Raw genomic sequence first — 23,254 nt, 5'->3', positions numbered from 1 at the left:
CTGAATCAGACCCAGAAGAGGAAGCACACTTTTTTTTTTTTCAGAAAAGAGTATATAATATATATATATATATATATTTTCATATATATATATATATATATATATATATATATATATATATATATATTAGTGCCTATAGAAAGTCTACACCTCCTTGAACTTTTTTCACATTGTATTGTGTCAGTGCCACTGCTGTATTCCACATCACAGAAAACCCAAATTCATGACATCAACTGTAACGTTTTGTGTTTTACCATGAATGATGTATTCTCCATATCAGTAAGCTTGACATGGCCTGTTTCACAAAGTCATACCTGAGGTACCTCTTAGAATTCCATTCAACTGCAAAGTCAGTTCAAAACAGTGACATCACAATGGGCTGCACATCTCAGCCACTTAACAGTATTCTGTTCCTCAACCTTTTCCCTCTTTTCAATGAAAATTGCAAGATAATATGCATGTAAATTAAAGGTTGATAACGATTAGAAAGCAAATATAGCTGGACAATATATATATATATATATATATATATATATATATATATATATATATATATAATTTATTTTTAGGCCGCACACACCGAGTGGGCTAGCCAAGTCAGCCCAACAGTGTCGACTCAACAGCGGGTGCAGATCCCGGTGGAGGAAGCATCTCACTTTTGTCTTTTTCTTTTAGCTGCAAAAAGCACAGGAAAAAAAGCACAGACAGCAGATGCTGCAGGTGAGGAAAGCAGAATACAGTCGCTAAGAAATGTAGGCTGTTGAAAGCAAATTATTATTTTTTTATTTTTTTATAAACGGAGTGCAGTTGCTCAGCGTTTCAGCTCAGTCCTCAGAAGCCAAGTTTCCGATTCCGGGGAAGTGGCAAGCCGATTTCTAGCAATAAATTGCAGGGAAATTAGCAGAAAAACTCAAAGTGAGAGCTCTTTTACAAGAATCAATCAGGCAACTGGAGAGGCTAGTTATACCTGCCTGACCTACCTTGCTGTGAGAAGCAAAAGAGCATGTGATCTCAGCAGAGTGACTACTTAATCTCTCGGTAGGTGGGACCGAGGACGTCATTCCCTGGAGGGGTAGATCTGACATAAAATGCTCAGTAAATGCCTGACCTGTGGCAGGCATATTCTAAAAAGTATTGTTGGTTGTCTTTAAATTGAAAGGGAGCTGGTCTGTCAGTTTAGACTTGCTGAGTCAGCATCTTTATATAGCGTCAGTGAAATAAAACATTAAGCTCAACCATACGTCATCCAAGGTCATGCTTAGGGCTTAACAAGGAGGTGTTTTTAATTGTCCCAGCGCCCCTCTCAAGGCCTTACAAAGACTCATGTGCTAGGATTATAGGAATGTATTAAAAGAAGCCAATTTAATCCAAATATCAATGTATAACGGAGACACTTTATGACTGGGGGAGTGAAAGGTGCCCTCAGCTATCGAGTAATCCCATGAATTGCTTCAAATAACAAATGCCACTATGTAGTTTTGTGACCTGCTGACGGGCCGAAATTAATAGGTTCTTTCTTAACGTGCTTAATCCTGCCTAACAGTACAAAATCCTATTACTCAATGAATTATAAATCCGGCTTCAGCACCTCCCTTGCCCTCGAGTTCTTCATTGTGGGAAGGAGAAATTCAATACCCCTTCAGAAATCGCCATAATCACCAGGCTCTACCAGGTCTTTTTGTTTTTGTTAGGATGTGAGACAATCCTTACTGGGTACTGGGTCTGTTGACAAGCCTAATTCAAAGTGAGCAGTGCACTCCACATACATTTCTACCATGTGTGCTAGTAAATCAAAGTTTGATTTTCGTCCCTTTGTGAGTGTTATATTTGTGTGCAAAAGGCAATGCTTTAAAATATTTTATATACATTTAGTATGCCCAAGTAATTGCCCTCATGTTTTTCCACAACTTAAAATGCACAATTATGTTCCCTCACTTCAGCATGCCCCATAGCAGCTCAGGCTTCCCCTGATCCCACAACAAAGCAATTGGTTATTTAGACCCAGGAACTCTATGAGCTACAGGGCCCTGAAAGACAATGGTCATCCCTTTAGGTTTCTGCTTTGAGCTCACCAGGTGCCCAGCCACTAGGGTCCACTGTAGCACATTGAAGTGAACCAGTCCTTGCTGATTTTCTCTAACCCATTCCAAGTGAAATCCCCAGCAATTATTGGTAACTTTGCACAGGATGCAAACCTGTGCTCCCCTACTGTATGACTCGTGCTGCACACTATGCCTCTCCCAAATGAGCCACTTTGGGGCCCTTGGATACTATTGCAATACCAGTATACTCTCCAGCATAAGTATTAGCAGATTACATCAGTACTAGTAATGGAAACACAGCAGATAAGGAGGAGACATTGCACAGACTAAATATGGTACCACACTGGTATGGATATTTTACCAAGATACTCTAAAGCACCCAACATTTAGTCTGTAAGCAAATTGTAATCTCTCCTTACATACTACGGATATCAACATGAAAAACCTGCATCTCCTGAAGCCATCCTGGTTGCTTTTATTATTCTATAAATTAATGTAAAGAATTATGAAATGTATTTATTTTGGAACATCAGGCATTCTTTTGCCTATTGTTACTACATATAAACCACAGTGGAGTGTTTTCCCAGCAGTGTCCTTTTAACCAGTTTACTAAGTAGGTGGGACATTTTTGTCTTACTTTAGAATCAGTGGATCAAATTGAAAATGATGTGTTTTATCCAGGTGTGAAATGTTTAGTTGCTATAAGACCTGTTGTTCCTTGGTAACTGTAGAATGAGTTTCTACTCAGTGTGTGTCATGCTATCCCTGGTCACTAACCACAGCATTCCTTCAGCTCGACAGAGGCTAGGGGAGGGAGCTTGCAAGTGTGATGGGCTCAGGGGACACAACTGCACTACAGATGTGCTTCATTTTCCTTTTGTTATTCATGATTCTGGAACAAGAGCTTGAAAAACAAGCTTCTTATTTCTCATTGTTGTCAATTATTGTTTGTTTGATCTTCATATGTGTGGCTGCAACTCTTATTGTGGGTATTTAGTTGCAAAAAATTCCCCACTCTTGATCAAAGCTTAAGTTTCTTGAGATCAAGGCCTGTCTCAGTCCCTGATGTCATGTAAAAACCCTAAAATACGGCAATAAAAACATAACATTCTTTGCATATAAGCACAACCATATTGTACCACGTTTGGGACACGCAAATTAGCCTTATGTTGGTCCTGGAAATATAAGACCACTGCAGTTTATATTTGCTGTGTGAAAGAACAATAAGCTCCACTTTTTTTTTTTTTCAAAAAGCATTCTTTCAATATTGCTTTCATGTTTGTTATAACATGTTAAATTAATAATGGATCCCCAATGGATTCTAATGACATTGAAAATACATGCCATGGATATGGAATATGCCAATTAGCTTTAATGAATGTGTCAATCATATCACTGAAATGAGCTTCAAGTACTGCTCCGGATATGTGTTAGCTGTCTGGTGGTTTACGAACAAGACAATTACTAACAAGCACAAACCAACAAAACACTCACGAATGCAGTTGCAATTTTCACTGGGGACTCTCAAGGTCCTTCCAGTCTCTAATAAACAAAACCAAGTGAAGGAACTGATTGCGATTCTCCGGCCCCTTTTATGCTGTCACGCATGACCCTTGGTAAACAAGTGCAGCTGTCTCTACAATTTGCAGTTGCTACGTCATTTCCCTTCCTGGTCAATACGTTCTTGCAACGGAGGCTCGCCTTCTTCCAGACTGACCAACTTCCCGACCCTGGAAATGAACTGTCGAGCCACCCTATCCAAAGAAGTCTGTTCTTGATGCTTAATGCCCTCACAACCAAGACCCATTGTATTTCTGTCAGAAGGTGTTATGAAACCATCTGAGCCTTGCATTCACTTATTATGCAGAACACAGGATTCAGGGCCAGTTGGGTTCCTTATACAGTACATGCTGCACAGGAAGTGATGTGATGTAAATCTGTAAAAACAAAATCATTCTAATGATTTTTATTTTGCAAAAGCTCAGCCTATTAGACTATCGTGATTTTTATATTGCAAAACCATATACAGTACACGTATATTGTCCAGCTATATTTCCTATCTAATCGTTACCAGCGTTTCATTTTCAGGTATATTATCTTGTCATTTTCATTGAAAAGAGGGAAAAGGTTCAGGATGAGAATACTGTTAGGTGGCTGAGATGCGCGGCCCATTGTGATTTCACTGTTTTGAACTGACTTTGCAGTTGAATGGAATTCTAAGAGGTACCTCAGGTATGACTTTGTGAAACAGGCCATGTCAAGCTTACTGATATGGAGAACACATCAATCATGGCAAAAACACAAAACGGTACAGTTGATGGCATGAATTGGGGTTTTCTGTGATGTGGAATACAGCAGGTAAAATATGAGCTCTGATACATTATTCTAATTAAGCACATTACCCAAAGAAGAGGGCCATTAAAAGAGCCGAATGTAAGAGCATTTAACATAACGAGAAGGGACGTAACAAATGGTGGAGCCCTCTTTTGTGGGTTCTATTGCTATTAGAAAATGGAATCGTTGAAAAAAATAACATTTCAAGTTTTTTTTTTTTTTTATGATTTTATGCAGCACTAGTTTTTGTTGCTCATGAATACAAATGTTTTCCTCAATATTCCATGAGTAATGTGGTCTACTCAGAATTCCATCTGTGGTCTGGTAGTCATCGTGGGTATTTCCAATAGCATAAATACCTGTTCTAAAAAATATAAAATAAATAAATAAATAAAAATTCTCTACTCAGTGTACATGGAGCTGTTCTTCAGTTCAGGTACTTGTACACAAAAGCGAGCTTGGCTTGTGTACTGCTTTTAAAGAATGTAAAAGAACAGAAGTACCGGAAATGTTTTATTTTTCAATTAGCATTTGAGTGCATGTTTGTGTAAGTTTCAGTATTTAAATTACCGTTAGCTCCTTAAATTTATTTTCAAAAGTAAAATATAAATTTAAAAAAGTGTTAGTAATCAAAAATAATAAGTAGCTGTGCAAAGATAACATGTGACTGGAAACCACAAAAGGGTAATTGGAAGCGCTGTGGCACACTGAATTACAAAATAAAAGGTTGGTACAAAACAAAAACAATACACATAAAACAAAGGGCATGTGGGCCAAAATAATCAAAACGGAACACAAACAGTAACAAGTAGTATGCTGGCTGCAAAACCAGCATACATAGCAATTGTGGGGTTTTTTTGGTTTGTTTTGTTTTGTTTTTAGTTTCTGTTTCTGTTTCTGTTTCTTACTTGTCTCTTTTCTCCTCTGGACAACCCACCCCATGCAGCCTAAGCTGCAGGTCTTTTACATTATGGCTGAGGGATTAACTGGCTACTAATTATCTTATTAACCACTCAGCCACATTGTACACAGGTTTAATAAATCTGCAGAACTGCCAGCCAATTCCATAATTACTAGCCAACAATCACGCATTCTCACGAGATGCTAAAGCAATAACAAAACGGCACGCTTTATACAAATTAAACAATATATTTTAAAATAATAATACAAATACAAAATAATACAAAACATAATTTGCACAGGGGTGGGGAGTACCCCGTCACAGTAGCCTACATGTGCTAATACTGCTGATGGTTCAGTAACTTGTTCACAGTTACTTATTCAAAGTTCATTCAAAGCCTCATTCCTGGCTTTAGAGAAGAGAGCACTGTGCCTAAACAAAGTTGTGGTAATCAGTCTGCATTCTGTTTGATTTTTGCAACATTCTAAACAAAGTTGCTGAAAGTAATCAGTCTGCATCAGGGGGGCGCATGCGATGTACTGTGCAGTGCAGGGCCGGCGTCGGGGGGGCGCGAGGGATGCGATGCATACTGTGCAGTGCAGGGCCGGCGTCAGGGGGGCGCGAGGGATGCGATGAATACTGTACAGTGCAGAGCCGGCGTCAGGGGGGCGCGAGGGATGCGATGAATACTGTGCAGTGCAGGGCCGGCATCAGGGGGGCGCGAGGGATGCGATGAATACTGTGCAGTGCAGGGCCGGCGTCAGGGGGGCGCGAGGGATGCGATGAATACTGTACAGTGCAGGGCCGGCGTCAGGGGGGCGCGAGGGATGCGATGAATACTGTACAGTGCAGAGCCGGCGTCAGGGGGGCGCGAGGGATGCGATGAATACTGTACAGTGCAGGGCCGGCGTCAGGGGGGCGCGAGGGATGCGATGAATACTGTACAGTGCAGGGCCGGCGTCAGGGGGGCGCGAGGGATGCGATGAATACTGTACAGTGCAGGGCCGGCGTCAGGGGGGCGCGAGGGATGCGATGAATACTGTACAGTGCAGGGCCGGCGTCAGGGGGGCGCGAGGGATGCGATGAATACTGTACAGTGCAGGGCCGGCGTCAGGGGGGCGCGAGGGATGCGATGAATACTGTACAGTGCAGGGCCGGCGTCAGGGGGGCGCGAGGGATGCGATGAATACTGTACAGTGCAGGGCCGGCGTCAGGGGGGCGCGAGGGATGCGATGAATACTGTGCAGTGCAGGGCCGGCGTCAGGGGGGCGCGAGGGGTGCGATGAATACTGTACAGTGCAGGGCCGGCGTCGGGGGGGCGCGAGGGATGCGATGAATACTGTGCAGTGCAGGGCCGGCGTCAGGGGGGCGCGAGGGATGCGATGAATACTGTACAGTGCAGGGCCGGCGTCAGGGGGGCGCGAGGGATGCGATGAATACTGTACAGTGCAGGGCCGGCGTCAGGGGGGCGCGAGGGATGCGATGAATACTGTACAGTGCAGGGCCGGCGTCAGGGGGGCGCGAGGGATGCGATGAATACTGTACAGTGCAGAGCCGGCGTCAGGGGGGCGCGAGGGATGCGATGAATACTGTACAGTGCAGGGCCGGCGTCAGGGGGGCGCGAGGGATGCGATGAATACTGTACAGTGCAGGGCCGGCGTCAGGGGGGCGCGAGGGATGCGATGAATACTGGCAGTGCAGGGCCGGCGTCAGGGGGGCGCGAGGGATGCGATGAATACTGTACAGTGCAGAGCCGGCGTCAGGGGGGCGCGAGGGATGCGATGAATACTGTACAGTGCAGAGCCGGCATCGGGGGCGCGAGGGATGCGATGAATACTGTACAGTGCAGGGCCGGCATCAGGGGGGCGCGAGGGATGTGATGAATACTGTACAGTGCAGGGTTGGCATCAGAGGAGGCGAGAGGGATGTGATAAATACTGTACAGTGCAGGGCTGGCATCGGGGGGGCGCGAGGGATGCGATGAATACTGTACAGTGCAGAGCTAGCATCGGGGGGGCGAGAGGGATGTGATGAATACTGTACAGTGCAGGGTTGGCATCAGGGGGGCGCGAGGGATGCGATGAATACTGTACAGCGGCTGCACCCGGGCCCAGCATCTGCTGGGGCCCATACCAAATATATTCTAGTCAAAACACACATTATCAAATCAGAGTTACGTAGGCGGGACTCAGTGTGAAACTTTATAATAGGTCAGTGTCGATTAAAAAACAACAGTTCAAATTACCGGGGGCATATAATCACAAATACCTCAGAAAAAAATAAACACAGGCCTATCAGCCAACTTTAATTCTCTGTGCGAACTCCTATATCACACCCCAATTTTCAATAATAGACTTGTCTGGCTTAAAAAAAAAAAAAAAAAAAAAAAAAAAAGCGCTCAGTGGAAGTAAGCAAACTTTTCTACAGTTGTGGTAATAAGTACATAACATATGGTATATCGAATATGCCATCAAAACCTTGTGTTGCTCAAAGCAAAAAGAACAGAAAAGATATCTAGAAATTTCCCAAAAAGAAGCAGAAAATGCTAAAAAAAAAAATTAAAAAGTGTACAGTAAATGGTTTGAAAGTGGGCCAACAACAACAGATGGAAGTATAGTGCGGCAGCGGAACTGCTAGCCTCCTCCTCGCACAAAAAATAAACAGTCGAGCCAGAGGAAAGACGTGAATCAGAGACATCGGATTGGAAATGTACAACAACAGAAAGTACAAGGCACTGAATCATGTATTGTAGACCCGGTACCCAGTCAGGATCCTTTGTGTGACTTTTATGATCCAGCTACTTGGCCTGACTCTTGTACCAAAGAGCTAAGCTGAGTTGAAATCATGAAACATAAACTTGTGCAGCTAAATAAACTCACGTTGAATTCCCCAAAAATCACACATGATTTGTACTCATTTTTGGAACAAAACTTCAATTAGATTTATTTTAGATTGCTGGTGACAGATCAAGATTTTTACACATGGCTGACAGCTATGCCAGTGACCTATACTTAAGAGCTATGCACTCTGGGAGCAAAGCAGATGACACGAATACAGCACAAGTAAATAAAAAATAAATTAAAAAAACTCGCTGGTCATGAAAGAAAATACTGTCTGCTTTTGCTCCTTTTGTGGAGATAAAATAAAATAAATAAAACAAAGAAATAGTCTAGGTACACTACACACACACTAAAAAAGTGACATTTAACAGTGAATGTTTATTTGTGATATGGTTTAACATGTAAATTATTCAAAAAGACTACATCTACACATTTCTTTGTAAATACTGAGAAAATAAGTGTAATATAGCTTTTTTATTGATGTTCAGTTAGTGTGTGAATGTTAAATTCTAATTGATGTCCATTTCTCTTTTATTTTTGTTATTTTCTGTGTTAACGAGAGAGTGACAGTCTGACAGCCTCTTCTTTGACTCTGCCCGAGTAATGACGTGTTGTGTACAGAAACATAGAAGACTTGCGCACACAAGCCGTCAGTTTGAGAGAACAAGGCATTTCAATCTTTGGAGTAAGGGGGGAGTTTGCGTAGCAGGTACAGAAATATAGAATGGTAATGTACACCTCTTCAAGGTGACCCCCCCCCCCCCCCCCCAAAAAAAAAAGAAATAATCCGCTTGGATAGTTGCATTGGATTTATTGCTGTATCATATATAAAGGGTTTCGCAGCCTCACAAACAATAAAAAACAATTACAAACTTATGCTAAAACGTGAGAATCCATAGCATGGCTGGGAGACTCTCAAAATTGTGAAAAAACCTTGAGACTTGACATCCATGGATTTGCCAAAGTGTCTTTAAATTAGTAAGTGCCAGCCCCATCCAGAGCAGATCACTAGATGGCACTGCTGCTTACTTCTGGACAGTACTTTGGATAATCTAGCCTATGTTACATAGCTTATGAGAGGCAACTAGAACTGAAGAACACCTCACACACTGATGAAAGCATCGTAAAATGGATTTCAGAAACACACTATTTCAGTAGTTGCAATAAGAACCACTAAGAATGAGTGTACAAATCATAAAAGGTGGCAGTATGGTCTTGTAGTTAAAGTCCCAGACTTTTAAACAGAAGGTCACCAGTTCAAATCCAAATCTGCCAGTGACTGACTCACTGTGTGACCCTAAGCAAGTCACTTAACTTCCTTGTGCTCCATCCTGCAGATGAAATGTTAAATCAATGTCCTATTGTAAGTGACTTTGCATATAATGCACAGTTCACAGCCTACCTCTGTAAAGCACTTTGTGATGGTGGTCCACTATGAAAGGCGCTATATTATATAATTATTATAAAAAGGTTAAGGGGCAGTACAATAAAATACATATGAAGTTACTTACACTTTAATATTGAGGAGTGAAAAGCCTGAATTGTGACAACATATTTGCTGACAGGATTTGCTTTCTATCATAGATACTAGTTTTCTTTTATGTGCAATAAAAAATTTTGAATTATTTTGTGTTTATAAAATAGTTTTAAATGTAATTTGTGGCTATGAAGGCTGTAAGTCAACAATATATTAGAATTACTGGGAATATTTATTTAACTATGTATTGTATTACTTGTTAACTTTTGCCCTATATGTACAATATAGTTGTCCATTTTGAAATGAGCCATTTCAAACAGATGCATTTCTAAGTTGAGTTAGGATATGGCCTCTGTAGATTAAGTATTTGTGAAGCTGGCAGCATTCCAAATCTGTGAGTCATTGCAACACAACATGTGAGGGACTTGTTTATGCAAATGGAAAGGCAAGTACTGTGATGTAAACACAAGTTTCAGTATTACATGCAAGGGGGTCAGTACTGATTGTGAATCATTCAAGATCTATACTGTTTTTACATGCAAATAACCACTGCTAGGAACCTGTAACACAATTCTAATCATACACTGTTCCTTTAGTTTAAATTACTGTTGCTGTCCACAACTCTGAAATTTAGTAATATACCCAAAGTAATCTTTAAAATAATGGCAGATAAGTAATATTGAGTTTTAGAGATTTTCTTAGGATTGCATAGGAGTAACATCTGATAACAAATGTTTGTATTGTTGTTTTGTAAGATTTTTGTAATTCTAAAGAAAATTGTAAAAAAGTCAAAATAAAAAAGGCCACAAATTCATAATGAACTCAAATCCACAGCAATAACAGCAAATGCTTTGGAATTTGTAGGGATTTCCGGCCATTATAACCTCTTTTATAAGAAAATATTTTCATAAGTAAATTCCCGGTTACCCATCTAAAACTATGCAGTTCATTGTTTACTAGCAGAATTGTAATCTTTCTTTATGTATTCTGCAGAGCTGGATAAAATTAGTTTGAATAGACTACTATAGAAGAGGCTGTGAACAGATTCTAGACTCAAAACATAGAGCAGATCTCAAGGATCATGGTACTGCCTGTGTGTTTATACTATGATTAGTTTAACGCTAAGCTACCAGATGTGGGCTTAAAATGACTTGAAAATGTACCTAGATACCAGGGTATTTTTCAGTTCCTCCCTACCTCTAGTTAAAATGCATTTTTATTTGGGGAAAAAAATTGCTTAAATAGGAAACAACTCAGACAAAATGCATAAATAATTTGCAGACACACACACACACACACACACACACACACACACACACACACATATTCAACTTGCATCAGCATAACAATTAATGAGCTTATACATTGGCATGAGTGTTTGTTTGGCACATGGTCATTCTAAACTGAAATACATGAATGTTGCACAAGTAATTTATATTACTGGATTTGCCAATTACTTCTTGGCGACTGTTTATAGCATTCTTCCTTAGTGTTCCATTATATGTACTATATTTTATCAGAAACTAGACTGTTGCTTTATCCTTAATGCACTACACCTCCTATTTAAAATGTACTCCCGCTGTTCTTCCTTTTATCTCCTCCCTAATCAACACCTCTCTGCTATCTGGTTTCTTTCCCTCAGCCTTTGAAACTACTCGCCTCACACCCATTCTTAAGAAACCCTCTCTTGACCCTTCTTCCGCCCAGAACTATCACCCTGTCTCTCTCCTCCCATTCCTCTCCAAAACTCGAGTGAGCTATCCACCACCAGCTGGCCTCCTTCCTCACCGAGCACTCTCTGCTTAACCCTCTTCAATCCAGGTTCTGTCCTGCACACTCCATGAAATCCGCCCTCCTCTCTGTAACCATCTCTCCTCAGGCTGCCTCCCTCTCCTCCATTCTAATTATCCTTGACCTCTCTTCTTCCTTTGACACTGTTGATCATGCTATTCTCTACTCTCTCTCTGACCTGGGGATCTCAGCACTGCTTTTACCTGGTTTTCCTCCTCTCTAACAGTTCCTTTTAGGTTTCTTGGTGTGGCTCTCTCTCTTCTCCCTTCTTTGCCTCAAGGATCTGCCCTGGGATCCTTCCTCTTCTCACTCTACACCCGCTCCCTAGGTACTCTCATCTCCTGTTTTGGCTTCTACTACTACCTTTATGCTGACGATGTCCAGATTTTCCTCTGCTTTCCTTCCTTTGACTCCCACATCCCATCCTATATCTCAGACTCTCTCAGCTATATCAACTGGAGCATAACAATATCTCTTCAAACTGAACCTCTAAATCTCATCTTCTCTATTTTCCTTTAGCTTCCTCTCTCCTCTGACCTCTCCATCTCAGTCTCCCTTCACTCTATCACTCTCTCGCCCTTTGCTTCTGCTAAAAACCTAGGTGTTACTCTCCTTTTCTCAATACATGTCTTCCCTGACCGCACTTGCTGCTTCTTTCTTAATAACGTCTAGGGAATCTGTCCTTTTCTCACTACTTACTCCACTCAACTCCTGGTCCAAGCTCCTGTACTGTCCAGATTAGACTGCTGTAACTCTCCTTGTTGGTCTCCTTTGCTTCAGCTATTTGCCCCCTTCAGCTCATTCAAAATTATTCTGCTCGTCTTGTTTTCTCCTAACCTCACTACGCTCATGCTACCCCTCTGCTTCACACTCTCTACTGGTTAGCTATTCAATTCAAGACCCTTGTTCTTGCCTACCACTCTCTTCACCAAACTGCCCCTCCTATCTCCAATCTCTGTGTTTCCCTAAACCTGGAAATCGCCTTAGATAAATGTGTCTGTCAAATAAACTAATAATAGTAATAATAATAATAATAATAATAATAATAATAATAATAATAATAATACATTTAAAAAACATTTTTACTATACTAGCATTTCTATGCTTTGCCACTCCAGTGTACTTGTGACAGGGCAGATGCCCTGTATGCTTAGAAATATGTATTTATTTGTGACTGATAGCCGTCATTGACTCAGTTGTGGAGGAACAGCCTGGGATCAAGATGGCCACCTTTACACAGCCATATCACTAAGGTTTAATTGTTTAATTAGAAAAAATATGATATTTTGTAATTGTTAAAATGGATGTGGTCAAGGAATGTGGCCAAGTGATGATTGATTGACTGACTGTCAATTAACCTCATTCCACGTCCTATAAAAGAGAACAAAGCACTGTTTGTTTGCAATGGATGAGAGATGGTTCAGTAAAGGTTCTTGCCTTGCCTTCCCTTGCCTAGCCTGAACAGTGAAAGAGAATGCACATGATAGCCATAGCATGGGTGCTGTTTTCTTTTGAAGAGCTTTGTTTAAATTATTTATTTGTTTAAACCTTTTGTTTTATTCCTGTTTGTTTACAACCACTAAAAGTGTGTGAAAGCGCTGATTGCAGTTTCTGAGTCTGGGTTTACTATTTCAAGGGTGCAGATCAGCTTTGACTGGGACATTTTACCACATACTTACATGTAAGTATGACAGATAGAACATAGGGGAGAATGAAGAATGTGGGAGCATTTGCTCCATAATGGAAATACATTTAACTAAAAGCAGTATTAAGATGCTGTATCTGTTCTATCAGCCCTGTTCACTGCATGTAGTATGTTTACTCAATAAAAGATCAGACTTAAACATGTATTCGAAAACAGATCTGAGATTTTTTAATGTATCGGCTTTTTTTAATGTTTATCGTACTCAACAACATACAGTTTCAGCAGCTCTTAAAACAAGGGGAGAAAAGTTATTTGCATAGTTTGTAAAAGTGTATTGGAATTGTTTTACCGCTGGTATCAATCACTAACACCTTGTCCTTTTTCTTTAGTAGTAAGGTTATTGAAGTCCTGAAGGAAACAGGGTTGCGGTGTCAAATTTTTCATGAACTTAGTGCATGCAAATCTTATGCAGTCAGAACATCTCTCGATCCACCTATACAATGTAAAAAGGCAACATTCTAAATGGCATAAAAAGGTCATCTCTCACAGAGTTACTTGTGCCTACTGTTTTGTTAATCCATATCAGTCAACATAATCAGGGCTAAAACTGCGGGTTCTTAACCTGAGGCTGCAAGTGTGGCTGCCAAAGTCACGCAGCTCTTTAACACAAAGGACTGGAGCAATAATGTTTCTTGTTCAGATAAGACAGTGATAATCTTTTCAAATTACAGTATGCACAGAATGTGACTTTTCAACACTGTGCTGCCTCGACCTGCTTCAGCACTATATTGTAATAAATGTTTCTGTATTTCTTCTAGAATACTAAATTAATAATCTATTATACTGTAGCGTTGCATAAATGAAGGCAGACTCACACTGAGCTTTCCGGTTTGCGAATTCAACGATTTATTAAGCCGGGACTCTACACTTGACAGGTGAAGCGTACTTCTTTAGCAGCCAGTGCTACAGCTGCAGCTACAGCTGAGCAGTGTAGTGGAGACTGTGACAAAATAAAACAATTTCATTCCAAAGTACACTGTTGTGACCGTGTGCTACAGCCAACTAAGTGCAGTCTCTGGTTTCTTTTCTGGTTTTCTTTAGTCCCGCTTCTCTCTGGCTCTCCTTGCCTGTTCTCCAATCTTTCTTTCAGTCCATCAACAGCTCTCCTTCGTCTCAGCACCGCTTGCCACTGTCCTCTCACTCCACCCCCACCACCACCCAAATTTCAGGAATCGGAAGTCATAGACACAGGGCCAAACTCAGAGATAGAGTGCTACAGTATGTAAGGATTTTTTTAATACTGTATATCCTATTTTACCTAGTAAGCATTTTTAAAACAAATCGCTCAAAATGTTTGGCTGCATGTACTGTAGATTAGTCTGGGATAGGTTATTCATGCTGTGGATTTAAATAGCTGCTCAAAATTGAAGATATATTTCACTACAGCACTTTACTAAGTTAGAAACACGCAATGCACTGATGCCCTTGTTGCTCTGTCTGGGATTGTATTTGTGTTTGGTAAATTGAGGTGTTGTATGGTTGCTCTTTGAAATTGGTTTAAGTTGTGTTGCACTGGTGCTTTATGGGTATTTAAAACAAAGGGCCTATTCACAGTCAAATCTTAAATATCCAGACTTTGATTATCCAAACACCTTTTCCTCTGAACAACCCTTTAACCTGTCTTGTTGTGTGATGTTCTCTTAATAGCCCTAAATCTTTGGTATTGTATACAGTATCATGCACTATTTAAACAGGAAGGAATTGTATAATATTTGATTTTTTATGGTGTTTTTTTTTTTTTTTTTTTTTATAGCATTTGTATACAGTAAAACTAGCCTCCATCTTTTGCTCTCTTTTCCATCTTGCACTTCCCGTTGAAGGAACGCATCTTCTTTGCTTCTGGGAGTTTGAGTCCTTGTAGGAAATATGATTCAGTCTGTTTAGATTTTTTTCTAAAATGACTCTCAGTGTATTAGGAAAAAAAAAAAATACAAAAATGAAACATTCCAATTGTTTTCATGTATTTTTTCTTTAAAATAACTAAAATTCCCAGAAGTCACACAGATTGGCTTGCCTTTGAGTGCCAATCACTGCTTTCCCTATGACTGACATGTTTTCAATGTCGGCTTAGTTTCTTTCAAGCCATGTCTCAAAGTTGATTGGAAGTGTAGCACTGAAGTATCTACAAGGTGGTTTGGTATTTGTTCTTCATAAACAGCTTCAAATAAATTACAGTAAAACAATTAAATTCAGCTTTACCATAATGTACCATGTACTTTAAATCTTTTGTTTCTTGTGGAGGATGTTCAAGAGGATATACAGACACTGGCAAAAATACAATATGACTTAATGATATTATTGTAACCTTTAGTGTGATTCGAGGAGCAGGAACAAGAGCTCCCCCCATTCTGTCCCGCCAATAATATCTGCATAATCACTACATACAACCATTTTAAAATGGCTTTGATATGAAAATGAAAAACAAACAAACGGATACAACTTAATATTTTTATTTGTGAACCTCATACATAACATTTTCAGAGCAGTGTATTTACATTGAAAATTAAACTTTCTAATTTTGTCAAAAAACACATACATAAACATGAACAACTGTAATAAAATAAACTTTACGCAATAATACACTTCTGTGTAAACAGGTGTAGAAAGCACATATTCAACTATGAAACATAAATAACTAGTTATAAAAATAGCATAAAACAAAAATATAACATAACATGCAATGTGAAAGCGCTTTGAGTAAAACAGTTCAAAGGCTCTGTCTGTCTGTTCAGAGTTCTATTACAGCCTTCTAAGTACAATCTATGCAGAAAACACGCTTTTCAAATTACCAGTTCATTTGCCACAGACTGCCTTTTCACAACAGACGCAGACATCAAAAATTATGTTTTTATTGCATTTAGCAACCTGGCATTGTCTTTTATTCTGTGTGCCAGTGGGTGCAGCACTGGTGGAAGGTTGAGGGGCATTTGCCATCCAGCTTTCGTGTCTCTTACCAAAATGTTTCTGCCGTAGCTCCAGGGCCGGCAGCAAAATGAAGTCCCTCTGAGTGATTGTGTTGATGGCTGCCAGGTCCAAAACATTATAAGAAACAGACACAGGCCACCTGTGAGTACCACCTTTGACAGAATACAACTGTGCCATTTGACCCAGTATATCCACACTTTTTGTTGCGTTGTAAAATGCAACAGTCTCTGGTTTTCGTGTAGCATCAGTCCTGATGGTCACTGATCTGTGCAGAGAACTTGCACCGTCACAATCAGGGTAGCACATATATGATGTGTAGAATGACTTTCATCAGTGTTTCAAGCTCTCAACAAGATTATAATGTTATTTCACAATGACTTAGATTTTATTACAAAGCCCAGTCTAAATTGTCTGCTATATTGTATTGATTTCAATAGGCCGCATAAACTGCGGGTCTGGCGGTTGAAGCAGCAAGTACATATAATGTATTCATATTTACGATTCTGCAGCTGGAACACTGTATGGGTATTTAATTCAAATATTTAGTAACACTTAAGAACAGACATGTGTGAAATATTCACATAGCAGAGATATTTAAATTTAAATTGCAAAAGCCATTCAAAAAGCAGCAATGACAGTTCATTTTCCACCATCCTCTACTATGACTTCCTCCTCCATTATGCTGCCTCACTTCTGCTACTGTTGCTCTGCTTCTAACAACAATCCCTGAGGGAAGTTCACTTCCCAACCTTCAAGGGCCTCGTCCTACGCCAGTAAGGTTCTCCAAGAGCCAGAGGGGACCCCTGGCCAAATCTACCCTAACTTTCCTGGTTTCCAGGGGAAGTAACAGATGCTTCCCAGCCTTGGAGGCTGATCGGTTCGGTATCACCTCTGCAAGGGCAGCTCCGTGAGCCACGGGAAAACCCTGTACTCTTTCCTGTCACAAAGCACTTCTCTCCTATTCTCGATTCCTGAGGTTCTTTTTCCACACAGCCCTTCCTCCTGTCCCGTATATAAAAGGGTAAGCTGAGTGTTCCATGAAGCTTTAATCTTTTTGATACCCAGACTGCCATTTCAGAACATGAGGTGTATTTAACTGATCTGAATTATTTGATATAAATACCACCAAGGTTATGAAAATCTAGCAGTGCTCATTATTCTCTTTATTGATGTGTGTAAAAAAACTAAACAAAAAAAAACATTATTTAAACCATAGAAAAGCTGTAAAGTAGCAACAAGCCTAAATTGATGATAACTGCTCTTTGCTTCCTTAATGTTCGAATATTAATGTTTGAATATGCTCATTGCTACAATACAAATGTAATAAAATGTATAAATGCAATTAAAGATGCTTTTATACTATGTTGTGTGTTTACAGTTTTTAAAGTGATATATATTGGATAGCGGTGGTACAATGGTGTACACATGATCTTCATACAGAATAATCAAGTAGCAGTGCTGGAGCACTGCGGGAATATTTACACGCGTCAATAATAATAAATGTCATGTGTAATCATTCCCGAGGTTACCAGGTGATCCTGTAATTTCATTTGTGAACAGCTACAATAAGTGTGAAGTTCCTCCCTTCTCTATGGTTTTAGAAAAGCTATGAACTTGGGTTGAAGGAGGCGGCGCAGTGATAGCTATGAAATTTTAGTAAAGCAACTGTAAAGAAAATTGCATCTAATTCAACTGTGATGCAAGTTTCAGCCTGTATTGTGGAATAACAGTAGAGCTATAATTACATAATACAGCAATATACACTTACATAGTTTAGTTTGAATTTGGCTATCTATGGTGCAATTGAATTAAATATCCTTGAGAGTTGTAAGTGGTGATAAATATAATGATTCCTCACCAAATGGCATTGATAGAAAAAATGCAATGATAAGAATGGTAACAACTTAATAGCAGTTCAAAATCCGTGCTATGCTAACATACACTATCAAGACCGCTGTGTAATATTTGTTCCTAATAAAATATGCTGCCATTGCTCAGTAATGCTGATTGTACTGCTAAGGTTTTTATTATTATTTTTTTTTACCATGTTAGAGTCCTCCCTTAAACTTTTTCACAGTGAAAGTGCAACCATGGTAAAGCATAGGTAAGCAATGTAAAGCACAGAGGGGTAGAGTAAAGCATATTAAAAACACGGCACACCATGGTAAATGTATAGTATGTATAACCAATCGGAAAACTGCAAAATTACTCTTTAGCATATAGCACAGCGTATGAGCTAACATATCCCAGTGCTATGCAGCTGATGGTGTTAAATTACATAACCTCCACCTCAAATGTACTCCACTCCCTGCTTCATTAAATTAATGTTTTAGTTGAGCGACTATTGCTTGGACAAGTTGGTTAATGACTGACTCATAATAGACTATAGAGACGGAGTGTGGTATAGTCTTCAGGCCTTTTCACATTGTTTTAGTTTTTGTCTGACTTCCTCATGTAGATTAACAAAGTCATGACCTCCAACTCCAAGATTGTTAAATCATTTTTAACAACATGACATTACATTCAAACTATGTGATTTTTTTTTTCTTTTAAATCATAGAATTGAACAACAATAAAATCTTCTTTTTCTCTGTGTTGTTTGGAATCCCTTTCAACATTTGCTTTTTGAAATGACCTTACACATTTTTTTATTTTTTTTTTAAACTCTACCCTCCCAGTCCTGCAAGGTTATGAGGCTGAATGTCTTTATTTTGCATGAGCAGGCTGATGCATTATTGTTTTAATGGTCAGACTGCATCCACAAAGCAATACAATGCAGGGAAAACTTGCACACAGTGGTGTTGCTTTCTTTTTGTTAAACGAATCGCACCTATTCCCTTTAAATGTTTAATCTATTGCTCCTAAACCTGTTAGATTTGATTGATGCTGATCTTTTTAGGCCAACAAAAATACATGCTGAAGTTGTGCCCATGGTGCACCCAAGCAAATATGTTAAGCAACAAGTTGTGGGAAAAATTTTATTACTTACATGTACTAGCTACCACACGGTCCACAAGTCTGCCACTTGATAGTAAATGAAAGGCTATGGAAAACAGCTAATCAGCAATGGGACTCCAACAACTTGCTTGAGCAGACTGGTCCCAAGACATCCTACCCAAACAAGTTGGTTGTCAGTACCAAGTTAGGCAAACGAGAACATGGCCTATGGGCTTTAAATAATTTTGCTAATTATTTACAGTTGCAACACTCTGAAAGTTTGACAAAAAAGTGTCCTTTACTTTCAAATGCAATCAAAGCATTCATTTTACACTAAATAGTCTAGGCACCTGAACAAACTCATCGGCGTGCATGCTTTTCTCTCCAGAGGTCATAAAAAACATCAAAAAATCTTTATGTTCTGTCAGGTATATAGAGGGCACTTGAAATTTGTAGGATACAGGGACAGTCTGCTTTGCAACAGCAATGCAGTTTCACTACAAAGATTTATTTTATTTTTACAAGGGCAATATATTTCTTATTTTAACAATTAATTTCCTCATTATATCCTGGGTCAAGCAGGTTCTGTTTTTGTGTGATGGACAAATGTGAACTACGGTCTAAGACCACCAAATGAATTTCTCTTGTTCTGTGTGTGGATTTTGAAGTCATACAGATAGGACACCACGGGTGATCATCATTATGGGGTCGGACACGTACCTTCAAGCTTTTTTTTTTTTTAAAGTGGTAGTTTATTTTGTGTTTTTATTTTCCTTGTCGTGCAGAAAAAGTGTAAGATTAGGAATTTGTTTGTTGACAAGGGTCTCATTAATTAATATGAAGAAATTTAATTTTTCCTTTCTAGGAGGGAGTCAGTGTGTAAATACAACTGGAAGTGTGGATGTTTTTCAATGGACGGATCGATAACCTGTGATGATCAGTCCCGTGCCCTCAGAGTTGAATTAATATGCCGTTCTGCCTACCTAGGCCCCATAGCAGCTGCAGACTTGGCGCTGAATACTTGTGGTTTGCTTTCGGAGAAAAGGCTAATTCCTGCCACAGACTGAAAAAAATTAACTCCGTCATTGGCTTTTTGTTTGTTTTCTTATTTCAGACTGACTGAGGCACACAAAGCGGCTGTCAAAGTCATAAGAAGAATGCAGTACTTTGTAGCCAGACGGAAATTTCAGGTAAGAGGAAAATTTGTTCAAGAAAAACTTTCAAGTAATTAGGAAAAGGAAAGACAGCTCACAATTCCTGAAGATTCCAGTACAACTTATTTTGCCATAGGTGTCATCATGATCACATAAAACAAAAGCATTGCACAAAATCTGTCCTGAACTACATTATACAGTATATGTGTAACAGGGTGAGGAGCCTTTATTTATTTCCCCTCTGCTCCTGTATCTCATTTGTGTTATTTTATATTTATGTTTTTTGATTAATTAATTTGTAAATGTATTGATGGCGTAGCTGTATGTTTTGTTTTTGTATTTGTGTTGCAGCATGGATGGTTGGTTCCGTGCACATTAATAAACTTGTGGAGATTGTGGCAGAGGAGTAATAGAATAATTACTAGCTAGTTAAACCCCTCAACCACGATGTATAAGCCTGCAATTCTCCCTGCTCGGGGTGGGTGTTTATAAGAACAAGAGGGGTGGAGATAAGAGAGAAAACTAAACTAACATAAATCTAGAAGAGTGAAGGCGATTTACCCAGCCTGACCTGGAATATTTATTTTTTTATTGTGTTTGTGATTACTTTGCTTAAACTTTTATTTTGCTCTGTGAGCATTGTTTTGTTTAATTTTTTTCGTTTTGTTTTTTAAATAAACTGAACCGCAGCGTCTTTTGCCCTGCTGTACTGCAACTTGTCTGTTTCTTCCTGCATTCTGGCCTGACTTCACCACACGGCTACCCTGTCACAATATGTCATACATCCCTGCTACAAATACTACATTTGAGCTGTTAACAGTTAGTGCACCAGAATCAGGTGCAAGAGTGGGCCAAAAGACTTTGCCCACATACGTGATTTAGCAACTGTGTTTGAGTGCCCATTCGGCAAGTCAGCGTTAGCACTAGACATGGGCTGAAGGGGAGTGTTCTCATTTACATACAAATTAGAGATTCAGCAAACCATCAACAGTGTTGCATGTGAAAACCAGGACTAAACTGTGCACAGATTTCATGGTCAACTATAACTACCGGTGAAACTACCAGGGAGGGAAGCAGGCAAAGAAAGGTGAGAGAAAAAAGAGAAATAAAAGAAATATGGAGTGCGCACTGGATTAATGTGATACTTTGTACTGTGATTTCGTAACAATTGGAAGTTGCCCTGGATAAGGGCATCTGCTAATAAATATATAATAATAATAAAAATAATAATTTCTACATGGCCAGACAAAGAGAGGATACTTCCCCAAATATGTAACAGTCATCTGTGTTTTCTGAGCTATCGCAGCGGTTTGCTAACGCTATCGTTTTTTGGCGGCAGCGCACATATTTGCTAAATAGGGCCCCCAATGTTTTCTCTTTAATTATATAAACAAATGTATGTTTTGGCTTTTACAAAATTGTTAATTGAATGACATAAAACTGCCATTTTTACAGTGACACAACAGTAACAGAAATGCGTGACAGTAAAAAGTTTTTGCCTTTCACCTCCGGACTACGGTTTGAATTTGAAGCTGGTCTACACCAAAGCAACTTTAGGGTTCCACATGGCACAGTTTTGTTCATGAGGCTCTGTTTGTTAAAGCCCAGGACGGAATGACAAGGGAGGGTTTCCAGGTCTTGAGTATCTTAATGTTATCAATTGTTTAAAATACAAAAAAAAAAAAACGTTTGTGTTTTGCAGCAAGCAAGGAAGCCTTATGATGTCCGAGACGTCATTGAACAATATTCTCAGGGACATCTCAACATGATGGTACGGATAAAAGAATTGCAGAGAAGGTATGGCTTACTTGTTTAAGCACTTTTACAATGTAGTTTTTGTCACCATAAACTGAAGTGAACTCTAAAATATGTATGTTATCAGAAAGCAAACATTGTTGAAACTACGATCACAATTATTCGTTGTTCACATCGTCAGTGAATTTCCAAAGAATATTTGGATAGCCTCGCTGTAACGTTTTAAAAATCAGTTTACAATGAAGATTTCACAGCTGCTTCAGTTATCCTCAGAATTTACAGTCATAATTTTGCAAGAATGTGTATTAAATGAAATGCAACAATGTTCAATGCTTTCTCTGACTAAAGATATGTAACTAATTTAAATTGCAGACATAAATAATATGGGCCATTGCAAGGCTGTGACCAGGGTCCACTTCAATTCACCTTGTAGCTTGAGAGAAGTCTTACATGTATTGTTTCATTAAGTGAATATCATCTTTTTTATTTATTTTATTTTTTTTTATCTTGATTCAGTGATGTCATTCACTAGTAGAAATATATTAAAAATACATCAGAATATAGCTTCCCAATTTCTAATATTGCAACATGGAAGATATTCTCCAATATAATAATGTGACAATGACAATTTGCCAAAATAAAGTTTAAAATGTATTCTGGAAGAGCATGTATTTCAGTTTATCATGTAAATCGTAACCCAATTGGCTAATAGTGTCGCATGGCTAAAATTGTTTGTGCTCTTGCCCAGTGGTCAATAGTTATTCATAGAGGTGAAACATCAAATATCCATTGCCCTGTAGTCATGGTCAATTCAGTACTAAAACAATGTGTAGGCCTACAAGTCCAAGGCCTATACAGTATGTTTGTTTCATGTACAAAGGCTGTTGTACATGGTAACAGAGGGCAAGAAGGCCTCAAAGCTTGCCCAGGCTTGTGCGCTGTCAGCTGAAACTAATTTTATAGAATGTAAACAAACTAGAAACAGACAGCAGAGTGCACAATAGGAACATGCATTAAATGTAACCAAGTAATCATACCTTAAACATGAATCTGGGTCACTACAGCTTTATGATGGCAGTAGCAACTACAGTACTATGCAATTATTTTTAGCAGGAACATGCATGTATGTATATCCTGTATATTTTGCTGTGACTACCAACCCCCTATATCTCTTGTTCCATTCAATTACACAAACTTGATATTTGTTTGTGTTTGTGTACACTCAGACTGGACCACTCTTTAGGAAAACCGGGGATGTTTCTCTCAGGTAAAGTAAATCATTGGATTACATTTTTCTACATTGTATTAGCAGGCAAGGATGCAAGTTATTCTACATACTGTAAATACTGCTATTTGGTTACTAAAGCCCAATACAAGCATTTTCATAAAGTGT

At 39.3% G+C, this 23,254-nt stretch overlaps 1 protein-coding gene across 1 annotated transcript in view; it reads left to right on the top strand.

Moving 5' to 3' along the window:
* kcnq1.2 (potassium voltage-gated channel, KQT-like subfamily, member 1.2) overlaps positions 1 to 23,254 on the top strand; it is a 514,204-nt gene that overhangs the window by 324,576 nt on the left and 166,374 nt on the right. The window contains exons 16-18 of the mRNA XM_041255488.1: positions 20,067 to 20,142; positions 21,809 to 21,903; positions 23,088 to 23,128. Of these exons, the coding sequence (XP_041111422.1) occupies positions 20,067 to 20,142; positions 21,809 to 21,903; positions 23,088 to 23,128 (212 nt within the window). The remainder of the gene's footprint in view (positions 1 to 20,066; positions 20,143 to 21,808; positions 21,904 to 23,087; positions 23,129 to 23,254) is intronic.

This window comes from Polyodon spathula, chromosome 7, assembly GCF_017654505.1.
Source record: "Polyodon spathula isolate WHYD16114869_AA chromosome 7, ASM1765450v1, whole genome shotgun sequence".
Taxonomy (NCBI): domain Eukaryota; kingdom Metazoa; phylum Chordata; class Actinopteri; order Acipenseriformes; family Polyodontidae; genus Polyodon; species Polyodon spathula.
This window is presented reverse-complemented; position numbering and strand designations above follow the sequence as displayed.